At 35.0% G+C, this 22,728-nt stretch overlaps 2 protein-coding genes across 3 annotated transcripts in view; one reads left to right on the top strand and one right to left on the bottom strand.

Annotated features, from left to right (window-relative positions):
- Nucleotides 1–2,646, top strand: part of LOC127513265 (apoptosis-inducing factor 3) — a 34,720-nt gene extending 32,074 nt beyond the window's left edge. For both annotated transcript variants that reach the window (XM_051894937.1, XM_051894938.1), the window contains exon 21: nucleotides 751–2,646. In XM_051894937.1, the coding sequence (XP_051750897.1) occupies nucleotides 751–793 (43 nt within the window). In that variant the 3' untranslated portion in view covers nucleotides 794–2,646. The remainder of the gene's footprint in view (nucleotides 1–750) is intronic.
- Nucleotides 2,632–22,728, bottom strand: si:dkey-98f17.5 (uncharacterized protein LOC569123 homolog). Its single transcript, XM_051894939.1, has 12 exons — nucleotides 22,561–22,728; nucleotides 21,654–21,765; nucleotides 20,970–21,063; nucleotides 16,597–16,651; nucleotides 13,047–13,187; nucleotides 10,965–11,125; nucleotides 9,722–9,820; nucleotides 8,404–8,549; nucleotides 8,142–8,313; nucleotides 6,510–6,622; nucleotides 6,066–6,153; nucleotides 2,632–4,115 (listed from the first exon to the last, which is right to left on the bottom strand). The coding sequence occupies exons 1-12, from the start codon at nucleotides 22,673–22,675 to the stop codon at nucleotides 4,062–4,064; spliced, it is 1,350 nt and encodes a 449-aa protein (XP_051750899.1). The 5' UTR covers nucleotides 22,676–22,728; the 3' UTR covers nucleotides 2,632–4,061.

The following is a 22,728-nucleotide window of genomic DNA, read 5'->3' on the forward strand; positions in this document are numbered from 1 at the left end:
GATGTTACCCTTTCCTCATTCCCTGCATTGTTGGGCATTTTTTCAACATGACAATGAGGATATGCATTCTCCCAAGGTGAAAAACCTTCTGTGGACATGTATTGCACTCAATCTTAACACTCTTGAGCGCCTGTGGGGGATTCTTCTCCCCATTAAAGATCAGGGCACTTAAGGAGCTCATCATCCAGGAGTTAAACAGGAGAAATGTGATTTGTCATGAACTTGTACACTCTGTGCCAAGAAGTGTCAGAGCAGTATATTCAAAATTATGGAGGGCATACTAAGTGCTAGAATATTATACATTTGTTGAATTAAATCTAGGATGTACTCATTTCTGCAATTCTTAATTTAAACAAAATTGGCTAATTTACTTATTTTATGGCTATTAATGACATATATTTATCAGTTTTTATTATGTATATATTTAATACATTTTAGTTTTGCCATCTTTCCATGAATTGAATTAGTGATAATAAAGAAAATACATCTGTTGTGTTTGTTCAGAGGGGGTGTACTCATTTATGCTGTGCACTGTATATATATATTTTTCATCTAATATTTATATTTAATTTTTTCATGTTATATTTTTATTTTAATTTATTTTATTCCAGTTAACAAAAAAGTTTTTAGTAGTTTTAAGTTTCGGTAATGATAATAACCCTGACACACACTCCTTGAATTTTAACATTCTTAGCTAGAAAAGACAGCAACCAATGTTTAAAGTGCTGCATTGTATGATTTCCCCTGCAGGACAGGAGACATGTCATGGCTGATAGACAAAGGCTCACAGTGAGAATGTGCACATCATGCTCTATGAGTTTTCCTTGCCAAACTCAGACGATCTCCTGTAACAGACATAGTCTTAGTGCTGCAGCTGCAGTTGGTTAAGTGGGACACTAGATGGGAGACATATGCTGTCCTAAACCGAGCACCTGGGCCGTGCCGAGGACGTCGTCCCCATGAGGTGGAACCTCTCCAGGCCTGGATCCGTTCACAGCGCTAACAAATGAGCCATACCTGGTTTTCACCCTCTGTACTAGACAGGACAGCTCTCTCTCTCACTTTTTCTCGTGGGTTGGTCGACTCGGACCTCTCTGCTTTTGCATGAAGCATCTGCCTGTACACAGTGTTCACAGGAGAGCCGTTAAGGGGAATTGTCATATTTTATTTTGTACATGCGACTTTGTATATAGCTGTTACCTGAAGATACATTCAAAAAATAAGACTGCACTTTTTCTACCGAACCTCTGCTACTGATTAGCCTGGCTACGGGAACGAACAGATCTGATGTCTGGCTCTCGTCAAAATATGCGGCCCCACGCAGCTTTGCTTGCGGCAGTTTGTAGAGGTAGAGAGAGCAGATGCATGAAAATTCATATGCATAGGGCATTAGTTTTCATTAAGAATTTCCCAAAGGATTTTAATGTGGTATTATTATTCAGGGAAGGTGACAAGGTCCATATGTCAATGTCTATGAATATAAATCAAATATATGATACAGTATTATCATATATCACAATTTATGGGTGAATATCATGAAATCATAATCAAAAGAAATGAAAAAAAAGAAAAAGAAACTTAAAAGAAAAGGAAGTTTATTTTTAGGGCCATTACCTTTTAGGTCATATATATATATCACACACACACACACACACTGTTTTGCATATATTTCATTAATGAGAATTTGGAGGGATATATACATTTTATATATATATATATGTGTATATGTATACACACACACACACACACACACACATTATATATATATATATATATATATATATATACACACACACTGTTTTACATATATTTCATTAATGAGAATTTGGAGGGATATATGATACAATATGTGTGTATGCATGTGTGTGTGTGTATATATATATATATATCTATACACACACACATATATAGTTTTTGGCATTATTTTCATGAGAATTAAGCACATTTCCCCCCAAAGTCTCATCACTGCAATGTATAATTTATTACTATAATATTCATTTTCTTAAACTTTTCTTTTTCAGACATTTTCTTTATGCAAAATGTAATTTTGTCATTTCAAAACTTAAATGATAGATAAATAATATGACTTTGTGGTGAACTATGACCTGGACATGTTATTGACAGGCTTCATGAATTGTTAAACCTATCTTTTATTCAATGCTACCAGCCATTAAGCATTTCAAGTTCAAATTTATAGTAAAATCTCCATGGCAATAAAGTGATGCTGTCATTTTGAATGTTCTCGCCCCAAACTGAAGCATGAGCCCGTGCACCAGGACTGGCCTGAAACACTTGCTGACCTTTAACAATGACAATATACCTCTTGCTCATGGGAACCGTGGTTGCCCTGCTAGTAAATTGCACAAGATGACAAATATTTAAAGCTATAACTTTATCTATAGAAATGCTCGTATTATAAGAGTCGAGGCTTGTATTTTTTGACTAATCGTAAAATGATTTATTGATGACAGACTGATTGATTGTTGATTGTATTTTTAGATTGTGCGCAATAATAACAAATGCTTTTCTTGTAGCTCTGACCTCCTATAGCTTTTCTTTGGTACTAACTCAGGGATTGGAGGTTTCAGTCATATGGGACAGGTTCTGGTTGAATACAAAATGATGAATAAATTTGTTGCTATAACATTTTATTGTACTTTTTGTTCTTTCAAATATACTTACACAAGCAAGCTATTTATTATAATCTAAGACAGTGGAATACAAAGTGTTGAGTCAATTAAAGAAGACTTTTCTTTTTTTCTCTGTAAGACAGCTAAAAAAACATTTTAAAGCCTCAATTTAAATGTTAAATTTAAAATGACATCCATTTAGAAAAGCACGCCATACACTGTGAAAACGTGAAATATGAATATTATTGCAGCCCTAAGAAAGGCGTTTTTGCAATACTGAGGTAAAGGCATTTTCATTTAAAAGTCATGGAAGTGCTATGGTTTCTTAAAGGGATAGTTCACCCAAAAATTTAAATTCTGTCATCATTTACTCACCCGCAAGTTGTTTCAAACCTGTATGAGTTTCTTTCAGTTGATGGTCCCCATAGACTTCCATTGTATTTTTTTTTTTTTCCATACTATGGAAGTCAATGGGGTCCATCAACTGTTTGGTTACCCATATTCTTCAAAATATCTTTTTATGTTCAACAAAAGAAAGAAACTCAGGTTTGGAACAACTTGAGGGTGAGTAAATGATGACAGGATTTTCATTTTTGGGTGAACTATCCCTTTAAATTGACATGTTCTTAAACTTACATTTAAAAAGCTGAAAAACCAAACAAAATAAAATAAAGAAATATATCAGTGCGTGATTCCACCCTGTACAAGTAGCTACTTTATGTATGGACGGTTAAAAAAAATTGGATCTTCAAAACCAGTTATTCCAAAATGGTTTGACTGATGCAAGTTCATAGTATTCATAAAACAATGTCCTAAAAAATAACTACAATTTTAACATTTGTAGGCAGCATCACTTCAAATCACTGATAACCACTACAATCATTTTAAAATCATATATAAACCACATAAAATACACAGACAAACATGCAACAGTACATATGAATGACAGGAAGACCTAAAGTTTGTTGAGCGCTGCTTCTGTGGCTGCTGGGAGAAATTCTTCTGTGTTACTATATAAAAAGCACTTTATAAACACTGAGTAGAGAGAACATGAGGTTGAATTCGGTGGGCAATCATACCTTTGGTTTCTCCCACAGTGCACCTGGAGATCAAAAGAAGGCAGCAGAAAGCAGGCTAATGTCTCAGATAATCAGCATCCATTGGGTGATAATGCAGCTTATTGGCTATAAACAGTTGTAGGTCTGATTATAAAAAATGCTTCATATTAGAAAAACTAGCTGGTGTAAGAGAATATTGAGGTCATGTTTGTATATCACATTTTGCACAACACTATTCACATTTAACAAAAAGGCACAGATTTGTTATTATCACTCATGTAACTATGAAACAACATCAGTATTTTCACACATGGATGTGCTTGATATGAATTATTCAGACGACTTTGACCAACAGCTGTCATGCCGGCTTCCTTCAGAAATCATATTCTGCAGCACACTGGCGAAGATACTCCTCATACAGTTTCCGCTAAGATAAAGATGACAAATATTACAAGATTAGAAGAAGAAAAACATCATTACATTTCAAATGCAGGCTCTTTTTTATACTTTCACATCCTTGCTGAAAAACCAACATGGAGTCTACAGTGGTTAGCTGGTCTTATAGCCAAGCCGAGCTGGTTAAGCTGGTCTGGTTTGGTGGTTTCAGAGGGGTTTTAGGCACTTGTCAGCTGGTCATTGTAACATAATATTTTATATCCTTTTTATATTTAATGTATATGTCAATATTTGTATAATATGTTAAATGGTTTAAAAGAGTGATTTTTTTCATAGGAACATTTTAATGCACTGTAAAAAAAACAATCCAACTTGCAAAATGTTCTTCTAACAAATGTAAAAAAGTAGCTTTAACTGAAGATTATTTAGTAGGATGAGTCAGTTTATTATCTTGAGTGATCTAAACAAAAATACTCTAAACATGTTACTAACAAAAGTTGTTTTGTTGAGCTTATTTAGATTCTCAAAATCTAAACTTGTTCAAAACCTGTCCAAATGTTGTTCCGAACTTCCAAATTGAGTTATCTGAACAAACAATTTTACGTTGAGCAATGTTGTGCCAGATCCCAGCATGCATTGCAGCTTATGTGGTTACTATTTATTAAAAAATGATCATTGCTTTGCATTTACTGGCTACATTTATGCTGCTGCAGCTGTTGTTGTCACTGTTATTTAGCTGTCATATGGTTCAGAGTTCATATTTTTTTAATGAATTAACATTTGTTGATCATCACCATGTTTGAGATTTCTGTTGTGTTGAGGTACATGTGCATCTCACTGCAACTTTTGTATGCAATTTATTAGTGTAAAGTGTTTGCCTCTTGTTTTAAGAGGCAAATAATGTACATATCATGTAGTTAGCTTTGAAATCAAACAGAATGAAAGAAGAGGAAAGAACAAGGATTGTAGCCCCTGCATTACAATCTTTAGTTGCCTTGACAAGAATTTTTAAGTTCAAAAGACTACCTGTTACTCATTAGATGAACAAAAGTATTTAAGTTGACTTTAATTGGAGCTAATTAGTTGAGTTAGCTTAACAAGTTGAATGTGATAGGTTGCCTTATTTCTTACAGTGTGCGAAAAGTAAAATACAGTAAAAATCAAATTAAGTTTTTCAGTTTTTCTCTAAAAACAGTATTTAATCATACTGTTATTAAATCACTTGATTAATAATCAAGTTATTAAATCACTTTCATGCCAGTTTTGCTACTTAAGTTCAAATCAGAGACACTATTTATTAAAACACACTAATGTTGAACAGTTTGGGGTCAGTAAGATTTTACGAAGTCTTTTAAAAAAGTCTCTAATGCTCACCAAGGCTGCATTTGGTTGATCAAAAACGCAGTAAAAACAGTAATATTGTCAAATATTATTACAATTTAAAATAACTTTTCTATTCGAATATTTATATATATATATTAAAATGTAATTTATTCTTGTGATGAAAAGCTGAATTTTCAGCATCATTACTCCAGTCTTCAGCATCACATGATCCTTCAGAAATCATTCTAATATGATGATTTGCTGCTCAAGAAACATTTCTTATTATTATCGATGTTGAAAACAGTTGTGTTGCTTCATATTTTTGTAGAAACAGAGATGCATTTTTTGCAGGATACTCAAATGAACAGCTTTTATTTGAAATTGAAATTTAATATTATACATGCCTTTACCATCACAATTTTTCTTACTGATCCCGCACTTTTGAACAGTATAGTAGGCTAATTGTCAACACAAGGAAGGATTATGAGACTGCTGTATGTTTTGTACAGCTAAATAAATAGTGTAATTATGATATTCTCAGTGGTGAATATTGAATATATCATCTAGCCCTACTGGAAGATCAACAAAACACTTTAGATTGTATTAAGCTGATTTGTTCAACAGCGAAACATCGATAGCAATGTACTGTATGTCATACCTTCTTGGATTTGACGACATCCTGGATGTAATCACTGCACTCTGCCAGTTTCTTCTTCTCTCTCTTAGTAAGAGTCTTGCTGCCCTGACTGAAAGAGATCAGAGCATTAAGTGGCCTGCTGTTAAACTCATGAAGTGACCATTAAAAAAAACTGTATTCAGAAGTCCTGCATATGCCACCAGAGAGAAGCCTGTCGTTTTCACCCACAGATCCAGTTATGACATTTTGATTAAACAATATGAGGTCAAAAAAGTATCTGGCTATTCTATATATATATATATATATATATAAAATTTGAGCACTGTTGAATAAACAGTAATGTTAGTATGCTAGTCCAAACATAGCCAAAGGATAAAGTGCTAAATAAATAAATATAAATGATATCGGAGAAACAGTGCCCCCTTGTGACAACAAAAGGAAACGATTAGAGACAATTTTGCTCACCGTGCAAAATACTTGGCCAGAAAGAGCATGAAGTAGCACAGAGCACCGAAGGTGATCACAAACATTATCTGCCAGTCTTCAGGAATCCAGTCCCACAAATACACGACTACTCCCTATTACAACACACATAAACAGAAGAAAAATAAAACTGATTTATCTGCGATAGCAACAAATGCACAGGCATAGTACACCCAAAAATGAAAATTCTCTCATCATTTGCTCACCCTCATGCCATCCCCGATGTATATGACTTTCTTCAGATAAACACAAACGAAATAATCTCTGTGTGTGAATGAATGGCACTTGGTTCACATCTTCTGAAGCGAAATGATAGAAAAATACTAATAATTTTAAGCTTTTTAACTGTAAATCAGTTTCCAGTCTACTGTCATATGAGTGTTCATGAGAGGGATGCTGTGACGTGAAGTAAGTGCGTTGTGAAGCTTGCGTGAAGTGGTAAACTTTACAATTAACTCTTTCCCTGCCAGCGTTTTTTAAAAAAGAGAAGATTTTGATTTTCAGATCTTAAAGATCTAGATGGATTATAAAATGCCAGCATACTAGAAAGATAAGAAAGGGCAAAACTGTGTAACGCCTTAAAGGATTAGTTCACTTTCAAATGAAAATTAGCTCAAGCTTTACTCGCCCTCAAGCCATCTTAGGTTTATATGACTTTATTCTTTCTGATGAACACAATTGGAGATATATTAATAAATATCCTGATGCATCCGAGCTTTATAATGGCAGTGAGTGGGACCAACGAGTATGAGCTCAAAAAAGTGCTTCCATCCACATCCATCCATCATAAACATGTACTCCACACGGCTCCAGGGGGTTACTAAAGGCCTTCTGAAGCTAAGTGATGGATTTGTGTAAAAAAAATATCCATATTTAACAAGTTATGAAGTAAAATATCTAGCTTCCACCAGACCGCCTTCCATATTCAAAATTGTCACTGGAGTCGCACCAGTTAAGCTTTTTCCGTAAGTTGAATAAGAAAGGCGTAGGAAGTAGCGTGAGCTTTTTGAACTGCGAGAGTTTAATACTTTCTACGGAAAGCAGTCTGGCGGAAGCTAGATATTTTACTTCATAAATGGTTAAATATGGCTTTTTTATTTTTTTTTTATTTTTTTTTTTACACAAACACATCGCTTCGCTTCAGAAGGCCTTTATTAACCCCTGGAGCCGTGTGGAGTACACATTTATGATGGATGGATGTGGATGCAGACACTTTCTTCAGCTCATACTCGTTGATCCCGCTCACTGCCATTATAAAGCTCGGATGCGTCAGGATATTTATTAAAACATCTCCGATTGTGTTCATCAGAAAGAAGAAAGTCATATACACCTAGGATGGCTTGAGGGTGAGTAAAGCTTGGGCTAATTTTCATTTGAAAGTCAAATCCTTTAAAAACAAGTAACAGGATCTTATAGCTAATTCTATCCCGAACCATTTTAGCAATAGTGGAGTAACTGACTCAAATTTCTTGGCTGACTTAAGCATTCTGGCAGCAGCATTCTGTATTATGGATTATTTTCCATGAGGGTGAGTAAATGATAAGAGAATTTTCATTTTTGGGTGCACTATCCCTTTAAAAAAAAAATTCAGAAAACATGAAAATGAGTACATACTGTGGAAATGTAGAGCGTTTTAGCCAATCCCTCTCCTACAAGAGTGTCCAGTTCCTCTGGAGCAAAAGTGCTGATGAGGAAGCTGAGGATGAAGAGCGATGGAAGGAAGATTCCCAGAACACCACACAGGAAAGAATTAAAACGATTGCTTCTATTACAGCTCACATTCATCCTGAGGGAAGACAAAAACAAGCGAAACTGATAATTATTACATTATATGAGTCATGATATAGAACAGATGATATGATGGATGAATGTGTACCGATCCTGCTCCAGTGTTTGGTTGATGGTAGAGATGACCACATTACAGTCTTTCTCCAGCTGGTCGAGTGTTTTCTGCACAGCCTGGTTTATGCTCTTCTCAATAGTCTCACACACCTCATCAATCTGGTTGATGCATCTGTTGGGCTGCACACGCAAACCAAAATCAATCTAAATCATTTTATATTCACTATATATCAACAATCTATACTAGTAGTGTCATGTGCAATTACATAGTAAAGCAATAAGCCATAAGAGGCTGTGCAGTATTACCACATCTGAGGGGTGTTATAAACATTCAGATATAGTAATATAGCTATTTAGCATAACTACAGGCCGTTTATGGTTGCCAAGCAATGCAACAATCAACTTTTGCAATGAACGGAGTGATGAAGTAGTTTACTGTTATTACCAAAAAAGCCACACATGGATGCATTTTGTCATTATGAGTACTGACATAGAAACTAATCATTTTGAGGATATGAACAGCTCAGAGCAGAATATCAGAGTTATTTTGTAATTACAGTAATTCCATCAATTTTGTCTTTTTGTATATATCTTACGTAAACTGACTGATATCACTGACCAGACCAAATATACACTACCATTTAAATGTTTGGGGTCATTTGCGGATGTTTTTGAAACAGTCTCTTATGCTCACTAAGGCTGCATTTATCTGATCAAAATTACAGTAAAACACAGTAATACTGTGAATTATTATTAGTTACAACTGTTTTCTATGTAAATATATTTAAAAATGTCATTACGTCCAGTCTTCGGTTCACATGATTCTTCAGAAATCATTCTAATATGCTGATTTGCTGCTCAAGAAACATTTCTTGTTATTATCAGTGTTGAAAACAGTCGTGCTGCTTAATATTTAAGCAGCACAAAAACTGATAATTATTTTTCAAGGTTCTTTAATGAACAAAGTTCAAAAGTACTTCATTTATTTGATATTGAAATCTTTTGTAACAAATACTGTCAATTTAATGCATTCTTGCTGAATATAAATATTAATTTCTTAAAACTTTTGAACAGTAGTGTATTATAAACTGCCTGAAATCTTAGTTATATCTTAATAGAATCAGCCCATTTTTCTTTGTAGCTTTAAGTTGGGCCTTTTATAAAAGTGTCTCACTGTCTCTGCTGACAGACAGAACTCATTAATGAAAATGCTGCAGAGAGACATAAATCCATTTCCTCTGACACAGCAGTGCAGCATGGGCAGGCTTTCATTACTCATGTCTGATTCCAGTTCTAGGAGGGAAACCATAGACATTTAACCAACAAGGCAAGCTGTTACAGTCATTTCTTACTTTTTGAGGGTTGGGGATGTATATCGTCGGCATTTCAAAGCCGCATTTGTTGAGTCCAGGTCTCCTGCACAGCTCTTGGACAATCTGCATCATCACTCGCTGTGGGAATAAAAACAACACCATGTTCAGTATAAGACTGATATAGACATTTGACCTTAAGATGAGCAAATGCTAAATAGAAACTCCCAGAAGATTAGGTTTGTAATGACACCTGTTTGGCTTCTTGTCTGAGAACAAATTATTATGGCAAGAAGATCACACATTAAGGTCAACATGAAATCTAAAATCACCTTATTTATTTTATTAATACATCTACATACAAGTCCCATTCTACATTTTATTTCAGACATAACTATAGCAGACTACTTAAAGGGTTAGTTCACCCAAAAATGAAAATGATGTCATTAATTACTCACCCTCATGTCATTCCACACCCATAAGACCTTCGTTCATCTTCGGAACACAAATTAAGATATTTTTGATCAAATCCGATGGCTCAGTGAGGCCTGCATCGCCAGCAAGATCATTTCCTTTTTCAATGCCCAGAAAACTACTAAAAACATATTTAAAACAGTCCATGTGAGTACAGTGGTTCAACTTCAATATTATAAAGCGACGAGAATATTTTTTGTGCACCAAAAATAACAAAATAGCGACTTTATTCAACAATATCTAGTGACGGGCGATTTCAAAACACTGCTTCATGAAGCTTCAAAGCTTTCGAATCATTTGTATCGAATCAGAGGTTCAGAGCGACAAAATCACATGATTTCAGTAAACGAGGCTTTGCTACGTCGTAAGCGTTTTGAAACTTCAATAGTTCACGTGACTTTGGCAGTTTGATATGCGCTCCGAACCACTGATTCGAAACAAATGATTCGTAAAGCTTCGAAGCTTCATGAAGCAGTGTTTTTATTAAATTTGAACCACTGTAGTCACATGAACTGATTTAAATATGTTTTTAGTAGTTTTCTGGGCATTGAAAAAGGGAGTGTTATTGCTGGCGATGGAGGCTTTACTGAGCCATCGGATTTTATCAGAAATATCTTAATTTGTGTTCCGAAGATGAAGGTCTTATGGGTGTGGAACGACATGTGAGTAATAAATGACATAATTTTCATTTTTGGGTGAACTAACCCTTTAAGTAAATCAGGTTTGAATGATCATATTGCTTTTAAGGGCAGTGAAAGCACACACACACACACACACACACACACACACACACACTTACACACTTACACACCTGTCTGTCCGTTTCTCGTCCAACCTCATCAGCTTTGCTCAGGTAAAAGCGCAGTTTGTCTCCACACTTCTCACTCAGCTGCTCAACGATGTTCAGTGTACGCTTGCACAATGCCTGTCCCATCGGGTCAAAAAACACGAAGATGAGGTCCGCCTGCTCACCTGATTACACACAGATATGTGAAACGAGAAGAAAAGTGTTACCGTTTTTATTAAAATAACAGTTGTGTGATTTAATTTAGGGTATTAAACAACACTCAAATGCATGAGGAAACAAAATGGCATTGACATTTGTCCATTTTGTCTCATCAGCTTAAAAAGATAATCAATCTTAAAAGGTTTGACCAATTTTCCTTCCTATCTTGGCATATTGCCTTCTGAAACAGGATGTTGGGTTGGGGCATATCGGAGGGCTTGTTCTTTTTTTAAACAGGCTTTAATTTAAGTTACAAGCCTTGAACCAGGATTTGCTATTCTCTGCAATATAAAATTGCTACAATCCAATTTGCTACATCAATATTTTTTGGTCCGTTGTCTCGTATGAGAAAGACGCTCCTGACTATGTTAAATCATCTTAACAGCGCTGACCTGTTTCTGATTGGTCAGTTATCAAATGTGTATATCCACTTTTTTTTTTTGTCAAATTTTAGGAGTACACTACAGTGTTAATTCAGACTATAATCATTTATATACTATTATTATATTATATTAATTTAGATTCAATATTTTTAGTTCTTCAACTTCTTCAACATTTATTTCAGCAAGTTGCCAAGGCAATATTTTGAATTTGTATTTAAGCTTTTTAAGTTTAAGTTAAGTTTAAGCTTTTTAAGTTTTCCCATCTATTTATATTTTAATTCAGCTTTATTTCAACTAAAAAAAATGATTTTTAATAGTTTTAGTTAACAATATCAACACTAGTACACAAAGCTAACATATAGTGCACTGACTAAAGGCCAAAAAACGTTAAAAGAAGTTCTCCTTAACAGAAAAAAATGGCTTGGCTCAATAAAAGAGTAAAACCACCCAGAAAATTTATTTTAAAATCACTATCAGAAGATATTTTTTATACAAAATACAAATAATGTAATACATAAAGGCCTGGTTTCACAGACAGGGCTTAGATTAAGGCCTTAGTTCAATTAGGACATTTAAGTAGCTTTTATAAATGTGCCTTAGAAAAAAAAAAAAAACTGGTGTGCATCCTGAGACAAAACAATAGAGCACCTCAGGGATGACGTGTTTTTGTAGGCAAAACCCGAAAGCGAGTTAGGATTTTAGGACTTCCAGTTCCATCGCCTGAAAGTCTATGGGTTTTTGCTAAATCAGCTGAAATAAGGTCTGTGGTTAACAAAGCCTCTAAATATTTTCACGTTTTGATCTATGACATAAAACACAACAGTTATAACCCGCTTGTGATTTTTAAAACCTTTTTTATTGTGTCTTAAAAACGGCGGTTGCTAACAAATTGCTAAAATGGACTACTTCCTTTGGCGGGGACTTTAGACGTCATCATGACAAACAGGACATTTGGACAGCATTTCTCATGAAAAAGTGGATAAGTATTCATACACAGCGCAGATCATAATCAGCGAGCATGTTTTTAAATAAAGTTTGAGGAAGGTTGGTGGTGGTGACGTTGATCCGCGACCATGGTGTGCTGTAGTCCGTTTATAGCCTACTGTTAGCTTTTTATATCTGACTTTATTTAGGCTTCAAAATGTATAAATGTTGTGTTAACTTGTAAAGATTATCTTGAAAGACAAAACGTGTAAGTGTCATAACCCTTTGCTAAACAGAGCTTATTTTCCAAAAGTCTATGGGAAAAATGCATAGGCTTTCAATCGAGGGAACCCGTGTGCCACTAACTTCTGGGTTGGCCTACAAAAACACGTCATCCCTGAGGTACTCTATGGCACTGACATATTTTAAGATATGTTTTATGATATGCAAGTTGCTTTCAGTTAAAACAGCTCAAACATGCATTTTAGTCTGGGACTAGGCTTAAGCCTTGCCTGTGAAAATCTCAGAGAAGTAGCCTATAGAAGATAAAATTGTCCAAAATGATGAGACACAGCCTTACCAAAAGAGGTGATGGCATTGTTGACATCAAAAGGGTACACCATATCTCCATCCACCAACCCTGGAGTGTCCACAAACGTCACCAGGCTGAATTTCTTCTGTTTGGAGGTGGAAATCTCAGCACCCAGGTAATCCGTAACACCTACAATATACAACTGCAGGCATTATAAAAATGCGCAGTCATTAGAAACGTGTACGGATTCATTATGTGGATTTTGTGTAACAATCTGTCACTGTGTAAGTTTTAAACATAGTTTAACAAATCCATCTAATAGATGAAACATGGTGATGAATTCTGATTGACTCTTCGAATCGGATTCATCCCACTTTCCTGACCACGCTCCCTCTGGTGGTCTGTTGATATGGTTACCCACAACAGCTCTTCAACTGGCAGCTTTAAGGTAGAGCCACATAAAGCTAGCCAGTGAAGAACGACTGTGAAGCAACGCCAGCCAGCCAATACTGATACGATAGGAGATTTAAAAGCACGTATAGAAGATAAAACATTTTGCAACTAGATAGCAACTGGTGCAACACTATGCAAAAGTCATCGCCACAATGCTTACTTTATGGTTGCTTACATGTTCTGAATGACTTTAGCATGTTCTATGCAATTGCTAAGGTTTTTGGTGTGGCTTTTACTCTAAAATAGTCTGTTTTTTGTCATCCGGCAGGTGAAAACCAAAGGTTAGATTGTTTAGAAAAGTAATATCCCACCTGATATCCTGGAGTCTGCATAGAAACTACACGTCATGTCTCATCAAATGTTTCTGCTACCTTCACAACACATCTGCGGTTCACACTGAAGCTCTTTATAGTGGCTGCAAGTGTGCAAGATCTCACACAAACCCGATTTGTTCCGTCTCATCTACATTCACCAAAGGTGCACCAACACACCCTCAGATCTGTCTGTCCATCTCTCAACGGCTCTCTCTTTCTTATTACAGAAAATACACGGATTTTAAACATGTGCAGTAAGATCTACAGGAATTCTTTGGTAAAACATTATTGCTCAACGGTAGGTCACAGAGACTTCCTCTAAACTTGCTTCTTTTAAATGCTTCTTCTAAACTTCCTAAATGTTGACAGACTGTAAGACTACAGAGATATAAAATGAATGTGGATGATAAAATGTATGATTTTTCTTTCCTATGAATATTCCATGATCATTCAAAAGTTTGAGGTCGGTAAGACTTTTAAAATGTTTTTAAAATAAGTTTCTTCTGCTCACCAAGGCTCACCATTTGTTTGATCAAAAATACAGTAAAAATATTAATATTGTGAAGTATTATTACAATTTAAAATAACTTAAATAACTTTTTAAAAAAACTTTATATTTATATATTTTTATATGCATTTTGAAGTAAAATTGATTCCTGTAATGGCTAAGTTAAATTTTTGGTCTAAAGAGAAATATAAATAGACACAAATGAGACAATTACTTACTAAATTTCTAGATAATTTGGCTTTTAATGAGAGCTTAATGATAAATTCATATTGAAATGCTCACCAAACCTATATTTATTTGTTTAAAAATTCAGTAAAAACAGTAATATTGTGAAATATTATTACAATTTTAAATAAGTGTTATCTATTTTAATATATTTTAAAATATAATTTATTCCTGTGGTGGCAAAGCTGAATTTTCAGCATCATTATCCAGTCTTCAGTGTCACATAATCCTTCAGAAATCATTCTAATTATGCTGACTTGCTGCTCAAGAAACATTTCTTATTATTATCAATGTTGAAAACAGTTGTTCTGCCTAGAAATTTAAGAAAACCGTGATAATTTTTTTCTTTGTATGTCTTTACTGTCACTTTTGATCAATTTAATGATCAAACTTTCATTCCACAGGCACTACGTAATTAAAATCAGATTTAGTCATGTGCATGTGATAGGCTCTAATCACTTAGAGATCTTTAAGTCTTTTTAAAGGTGAAAAGGTAACTGGAGAGACGCGTCTCACTTTGCTGACATTACTGCTGAAAGGTGGAAGGAGATACTGAGGGATCTAGTCCACTGGGGAAAAGTCAAAGGTCAAGAAAGTGCTGTGTCATCTCCAAACTGCAAAGCAGCACCACTGCGGAGAGACCTGAGCCATAATGATAGTATCAAACTTATTGAGATAAGACAAACTAGCCAAAACCACACCCAAACGATGCGCCAATCGCAAATCTCATTATTTTTTCCTACACAAACCCACATGCTAACAACAGACGTTTTAAACGTTTGAAACCTTCAATGCGACACCTTATAGAGGTTTTCAAGCACATAAAAACAAAATGTTCATGCACATAAACTTGGCTAAAAACTTCAAAGAAGAATGAGATTCATATACACAAAAAATGGTTTACACTTAAAACAAAGTGCAATAAAAAGAAAGAACTGTACATGAAAAGGGAAGGATGCATGCATTTTTCACTGTTCAAAGCATGAATGAATCTCATAATCGTATCAGGCTCGTGATACAGTATGTGATGGCTGTACAATACGCCATTTTCATTTCAGATTTGTGCTATCAGTTGTGTTCTGTGTAGCACTAATGTGGGAAGACATTTCTCCCTCTGTATCCCACCAATGCTGCACTACTGTCAATGTGAATGACTCATTCTGGATCTCTGCACCAGGTGAACACACACTGCCCACTGAAGGAAAACTGCACAATCAGTGTGCGGCGATGATGCCCTCTGACACGCCCAATGATCACTCACCTACACTAAAGAAGCCCCATCAATCCCCAATGTAAGATGCAGCCAAGCTGTGACATCAGCTGTACTCTTACATAAATACACAGTTAAAAGCGTTAAGTCAGCAGAGCCGGAGGGAGTTTATCGAGGAGCATGTGAATGAGATGTGTTGCTATGTTTCGCGATCTCAGGCGGATACTGCGCTGGCCATATATACGCTCGCATGACTCAGTGTGAGGTGTTAGTCATAGCTGTATACTCTCCTGCCTCGGCTACACATTTTCCTCAACCTCAGTCGAATTTCCAAGCAATAAATGAGGAAAACAGCTTAAGATGCACTACAAACTACAAATATTTGAAGAGTTTGGCTGTTTAATGGACCAATGACCAATTAATAAAATTCTCTCTCTCTTTTTTTGAATTGTGCTACCATGTGGCAATAATCAACAATGCCTATGTTGTCATTCATTCACATTTGATACGCATTGAACAGAAAGAATATTCATATTTGCTTGGTAAATATGAATATTTCATGTATGCTCAGAAAAATACAGGTGAGCAAGACTACAAAAATGATTTGCAATGAAAATCAAAATGATAAACAAGTAACATACATTACCAAAAATCCCTAAAAATCACAAAGGTGCTGAAATATCAAAATCAAGAGATATTATACCGCACTAACATATTTTGAGGGATTTTGAGTTATTGATAAATGATGAAGACATGTTGCTTATGAATCATAACATCTCTATAATGTTGATTAAACCTAAACATTATGTTTAATTTAAATATACTGAACATAAATCTTTTTATAACAGAGATAAAGTTAAATATCAATCTGAGATAATAATTTCCTACCTTTGAACTCCAGTAGAGGTCTGAAATGTGGGTAGAGGTGTAACGTAGCATTTCCCTGTGAGAAAAAGAAGCAAACATGTTGAGAAATGAAAGATAAGACACATTTAAAGAGGAGTATGTGGTGTGAAGTCAGAAGCCAGGCCCACTGTAGGGAGGCTCCCTGCTCTCTCTCTCTCTCTCTCTCTGCAGGCTGGGTGATGGTGTGATACTCTCGGCCACACTGCAGCTCTCTTTTCCTGTTCTGCTGGTAGGCTCTTCCTGTAAAGAGCTGATAATCCTTTCCTATCACTCCTTCACCGTAATTACATTACTCATGTTGAGGTCTTCTTCACAGAGACAGAGAAGGAAAGAGAGAGAGGGAGAGCCCTATATGCTAGGGAAAAAGGACGCTGTGTCTTTAAGACAACCCCTCTGCTTCCAGAAGGAACGACTGACTAAGCTGGGATATTATCTACTCTTTCGGCACATGCATGCATGATTTTCCCTGTTGCTCTCCTAAGGAAAAACATTTTGTCTTTTGGCCAAAGCATTTCCTCACATTATCTGCATCCATCAGAGGAACATTGCATTGCTCATAGGTTGCTCTTTTATCACTGACATACAGAAAGAGTATAAAGCAATAAAATTAAAAGGTTAGTTCACCCAAAAATGAAAATTCTGTCATTAATTACTCACCCTCATGTCGTTCCACACCTGTAAGATCTTCATTCATCTTCGCAACACAAATTAAGATATTTTTGATAAAATCCGATGACTCAGTGAGGCCTGCATTGCCAGCAAGATAATTAACACTTTCAAATGCCCAGAAAGATATTAAAAACATATTTAAAACAGTTCATGTGACTACAGTGGTTCAACCTTAATGTTATGAAGCGACGAGAATACTTTTTGTGTGCCAAAAAAACTAAATAGCGACTTTATTCAACAATATCTAGTGATGGGCGATTTCAAAACACTGCTTCATGAAGCTTTATGAATCTTTTGTTTCGAATCAGTGGTTCAGATTGCGTATCAAACTGCCAAAGTCACGTGAACTATTGAAAGTCCGAAACACTTATGACGTAACGAAGCCTCGTTTGCTGAAATCTTTGATGACTTTGGCGCTCCGAACCACTGATTCTAAACAAAAGATTCGTAAAGCTTCATGAAGCAGTGTTTTGAAATCGCCCATCACTAGATATTGTTGAAAAGTTGTTATTTTGTTTTTTTTGGCGCACAAAAAGTATTCTCGTCGCTTTATAATATTAAGTTTGAACCACTGTAGTCACATGAACTGTTTTAAATATGTCTTTAGTAGCTTTCTGGGCGTTTGAAAGTGTTAATTATCTTGATGGCAATGGAGGCCTCACTGAGCCATCGGATTTCATCAAACAATATCTTAATTTGTGTTATGAAGATGAACAAAGGTCTTACGGGTTTGGAACAACATGTGGGTGAGGAATTAGTGACAGAATTTTCATTCTTGGGTGAACTAACACTTTAATAGAAGAATCTGTGAAGCAGAAAACTTAAAGGGTTAGTTCACCCAAAAATGAAAATGTTGTCATTAATTACTCACCCTCATGTCGTTCCAAACCTGTAAGTCTTTCGTTCTTTCATTCATCTTCAGAACATAAATGAAGATCTTTTTGATAAAATCTCAGAGCTTTCTGTCCCTCCATAGACAGCTACACAAGTGACACGTTGATGCTTCAAAAAGTTCATAAAGAGATCATAAAACTAATCCATATGAATTGAGCAGTTTAGGCCAAATTTTCTGAAGAGACTCGATCACTTTATATGATGAACAGATTAAATTTAGGCTTGTAGAAATATTTCATCAAAAAGATCTTCATTTGTGTTCTGAAGACGAACGAAGGTCTTACGGGTGTGAAACGACATGAGGGTGAGTAATTAATGACAGAAATTTCATTTTTGGGTGAACTAAACATTTAAGTCTATATTTTCTCTCTATTTAAATCACATCGCTGTGTAGGAGAAGCAATAGAGATATTAAAGAGATCTAAAGAGGTCTAACTTATGATCTTAATCCAAACAGTACTGAACTGGTACATCTGAGATGTTTCAACTTGAACTGCAGATATCATTGCACAAACGGAAGCCTTCACAGACATCATCACACTTCAGAATGTCAGTTATTAGTAAGCGACAGAATTCTGCAGAAAGCTTTACAGATTTCAACTCAACTCTTAGGCCTGGCTAATATTTTAGTGGTTTTGATAATGCTCTCAGTTACAAGTGAAGTACTTTCAGCTCTGTTTGACACAATTTACCGTATTTCAATTCATTCTGAAGAATTTCCTCCTCAATCAGCAGAAAAAAAATGAGATGGTATCTGTATCTACTCACAAGAATGTTTTTTGGACCTGTGCCATTAGAGAGGAAAGAAGAGAGAGAACAGAAAATGATAGGGAACAGGATTGGGCAGGATTTTTTTGCTCTGATTTTTTGTATCGAATGAATCTGAGCCTATGACACTATTACTGGTGGCTGAAAGCAAACAGACATTTCCTTAAAAAAAATAATGTCTCTTTATAAGCACTAAAGCTGGTTTTCGCAGGCATCCTGAGATCAGGAAAATGAGTCTTTAAAAATTCATAAGGGCTGCTTTCGAAAAAATTCATTAAAACAGGTTCAGCTAATGTGTTTTCATTTGATTGATCTCTTTGCAGCTTGGTTTTATTGAATGGCAGCAAGTCTTAATGATAACAGAGTCGACATGTGACCCATGAGTCATTATTAATCGCCTCACAAATGCACTTTCACTATTTATCTGTTTCAGTCATGTGACTTTCCTGCTCTTCCGCCATATTTATGATCATCAGGAGGGCAAAGTAACACACAAATAAAAGCACACATTTATACAGATTATATATATATATATATATATATATATATATATATATATATATATATATATATATATACATACACATATACATACACACACACACACATACATACATACATACAGTGCCACTTGAAAGTTTGTGAACCCCTTGCAGAATCTGTGAAAATGTGAAAAATTTTAACAAAATAAGAGATCATACAAAATGCATGTTATTTTTTATTTAGTACTGTCCTGATTAAGATATTTTACATAAAAGATGTTTACATATAATTCACAAGACAAAAAATAGCTGAATTTATTAAAATAACCCCATTCATAAGTATGTGAACCATTGATTCCTAATACTGTGTGGTTACCTGGATGATCTACGACTGTTTTTTTGTTTTGTGATGGTTGTTCATGAGTCCCTTGTTTGTTCTGAGCAGTTAAACTGAGCTCTGTTCTTCAGAAAAATCCTCCAGGTCCTGCAGATTCTTCAGTTTTCAAGCATTTTTTGCATATTTGAACCCTTTTCAGCAGTGACTGTATGATTTTGAGATCCATCTTTTCACACTGAGGACAATTGAGGGACTCAAACACAACTATTAAAAAAGGTTCAAACATTCACTGATGCTCCAGAAGGAAACACGATGCATTAAGAGCCGGGGGGTGAAAACTTTTTGAATTTGAAGATCAAGGTAAATTGTACTTAATTTATCTCCGAGAAACATGTAGGTATCTTCTGTTGCTTCCAAAGGGCAGTACTAAATGAAGAAAATTGATATTTAAACAAAATAAGAAAAATTTGGACATCTTCATCCTGTTCATCCGGTTTTCACCCCCCGGCTCTTAATGCATCATGTTTCCTTCTGGAGCATCAGTGAATGTTTGAACCTTTTTGAATATTTGTGTTTGAGTCCCTCAGTTGTCCTCAGTGTGAAAAAATGGATCTCAAAATCATTCAGTCACTGCTGGAAAGTGTTCAAATATGCAAAAGATGTTTGAAAACTGAAGAATCTGCAGGACCTGGAGATTTTTTCTGAAGAACAGAGCTCAGTTTAACTGCTCAGAGCAAACAAGGGACTCATGAACAACCATCACAAAACAAAAAAACAGTCGTGGATTATCCAGGTAACCACACACAGTATTAAGAATCAGTGGTTCACAAACTTTTGAATGGAGTCATTTTAATAAATTCAGCTATTTTTTTGTCTTGTGAATTATATGTAAACATCTTTTATGTAAAATATCTTAATCAGCACAGTACTAAATAAAAAAAATAACATGCATTTTGTATTATCTCTTTTATTTTGTTAAAATTTTTCACATTTTCACAGATTCTGCAAGGGGTTCACAAACTTTCAAGTGGCATATATATATATATATATATATATATATATATGCACTAATAAGGTAATCAACATAATTAAACGCAAACAACATTTTCCTTGCTACGTATACAGGGGTTAAGGGTGTAAATAGTGTGTCTTAAGCAGCTTTCACGCAATAATCGGTTTTTTAGTATGCAAGTAAATGTACTTACTGTCAGTGACTCTCGTTTTCTTCCACTGGTTATAAATGTGAAGCCTTGTGTCTCTATGGCCACACCTGTCTTCTGTATGTGCTCCTCCACATACCTGAAAGATGGTTAAAAAAATATGTATCCCCTTTTTAATAATATTGTATCCCCATATATATATATATATATATATATATATATATATATATATTATTTATCCTCTTTTGTAATTTTTAATATTTTTTAAAATAATTGTTAAGAAATATATGGTCTAAAGTAGTGGTTCTCAACCAGGGGTCTGAGTACCTCAGTAAAGGTCCTTAAAACTAATTAAATTAAATTAAATTAAATTAATTTTAAAAGTGTTATTTCTAGACCTGGAATCGTCATGTAAAATAATACAGTCTTAAAACGACATGGGCATTTTTATAATCAATGTACATTTTTCTAGTTTCTATGCCAAGCTCTAAAATATTTTATCGGGTAGAAATTGTGAGTAAAAGATTTTTAAAATTCTTATCCTTATTCATAACCCTTTTAATATTTTTGTCAACAATATTTAGAGTCAAATAGGTTGAGAACCACAAATATGACAACAAAAATGGGGAAAAGAAAATGTGATTCTCAATAAAAATATGCATGTCTGTATAGTCTTTAAATGATCTCCAGTTCATTTTAAGGTGTTTTTGATGTGAGAGATGTGATTACCAGTTAATGAATGAGCTTTTTCCGGCAGAATGGTTTCCCATGATCATCACTATAATCTTTTTCCGAGGAGGTAACAGCCTCACTCCCAAACTCTCTGCCATTTTCACCAATCCTGTCAAACACATCCAGACAAAAAAGGGTTTCGGTATCAGTACATGATGCTTTATTGCTTGTCAACAACAAATTAAAGATGCAAAGAGGGTAATACTATGGTACTTTAATTTATACCATGGTATTAATTTATACCATGGTATACCATCCAAAGCATGTCCAAGAATACCATGGTAGTACCATGGCATCATGTCCAAAAAAAAAAAAAAACTACCGAAACTTTTTTGGTACTTTATTGTAAGTCAAAGCTACAGAAGCAGATATATTTATTTTTACTGTACATATCTACCTCTCTCTCTCTATCTCTCTCTACACACACACGTTAATAAATGTGCATACAAACATGCACCTGTGTACTGTAAATACTGTACGTTATATGCCTGTAAAAGACCTTTCAGTTTAGATGAACTTGAGGATCTTGTATAATCACAGATTTACATGTACTGTACTATTACTGAATACTGTACTGACCCATAATCTGCAGTACCGTGACATCCAGAGACAACTGGTCAACATAACTGTCTCAAAACCCTGTGAGCTGTGCTTACATAGTAATGCTGCTATATATCGTGTAAAATCAAAAAGAGTCTAGGTACAGTTGACTATGTTTTTTAGATACAGCCAATAACACAACTTCTGAATGAATGACACAGTATAAATATAACTAACAGTTTTACATATCTCGGACGTTGAACTTTCAAGCTGATTTGCACCTTACAGTGTTTCATAATGTTTTCGATCATATTAAAGACACATCCGTAACGTGTTTACATACGAATATGTACGCGTTATTTACCGTTCTCGTTGTCGACATATAAAGTGTGACATTCTTTCAGTATTCTTTCACTCGGTGTTGTAATGGTTGACTCCAGAGGATTTGCTACAGCTCGTGGCTTCTTACAGCCTGACATATTGAAAATGTGTGGGACTGATTTTCACCGGCACCGAACGCGGGGGAACCAAA

This window comes from Ctenopharyngodon idella, chromosome 5 (assembly GCF_019924925.1).
Source record: "Ctenopharyngodon idella isolate HZGC_01 chromosome 5, HZGC01, whole genome shotgun sequence".
In the NCBI taxonomy this organism is placed as follows: Eukaryota; Metazoa; Chordata; class Actinopteri; order Cypriniformes; family Xenocyprididae; genus Ctenopharyngodon; species Ctenopharyngodon idella.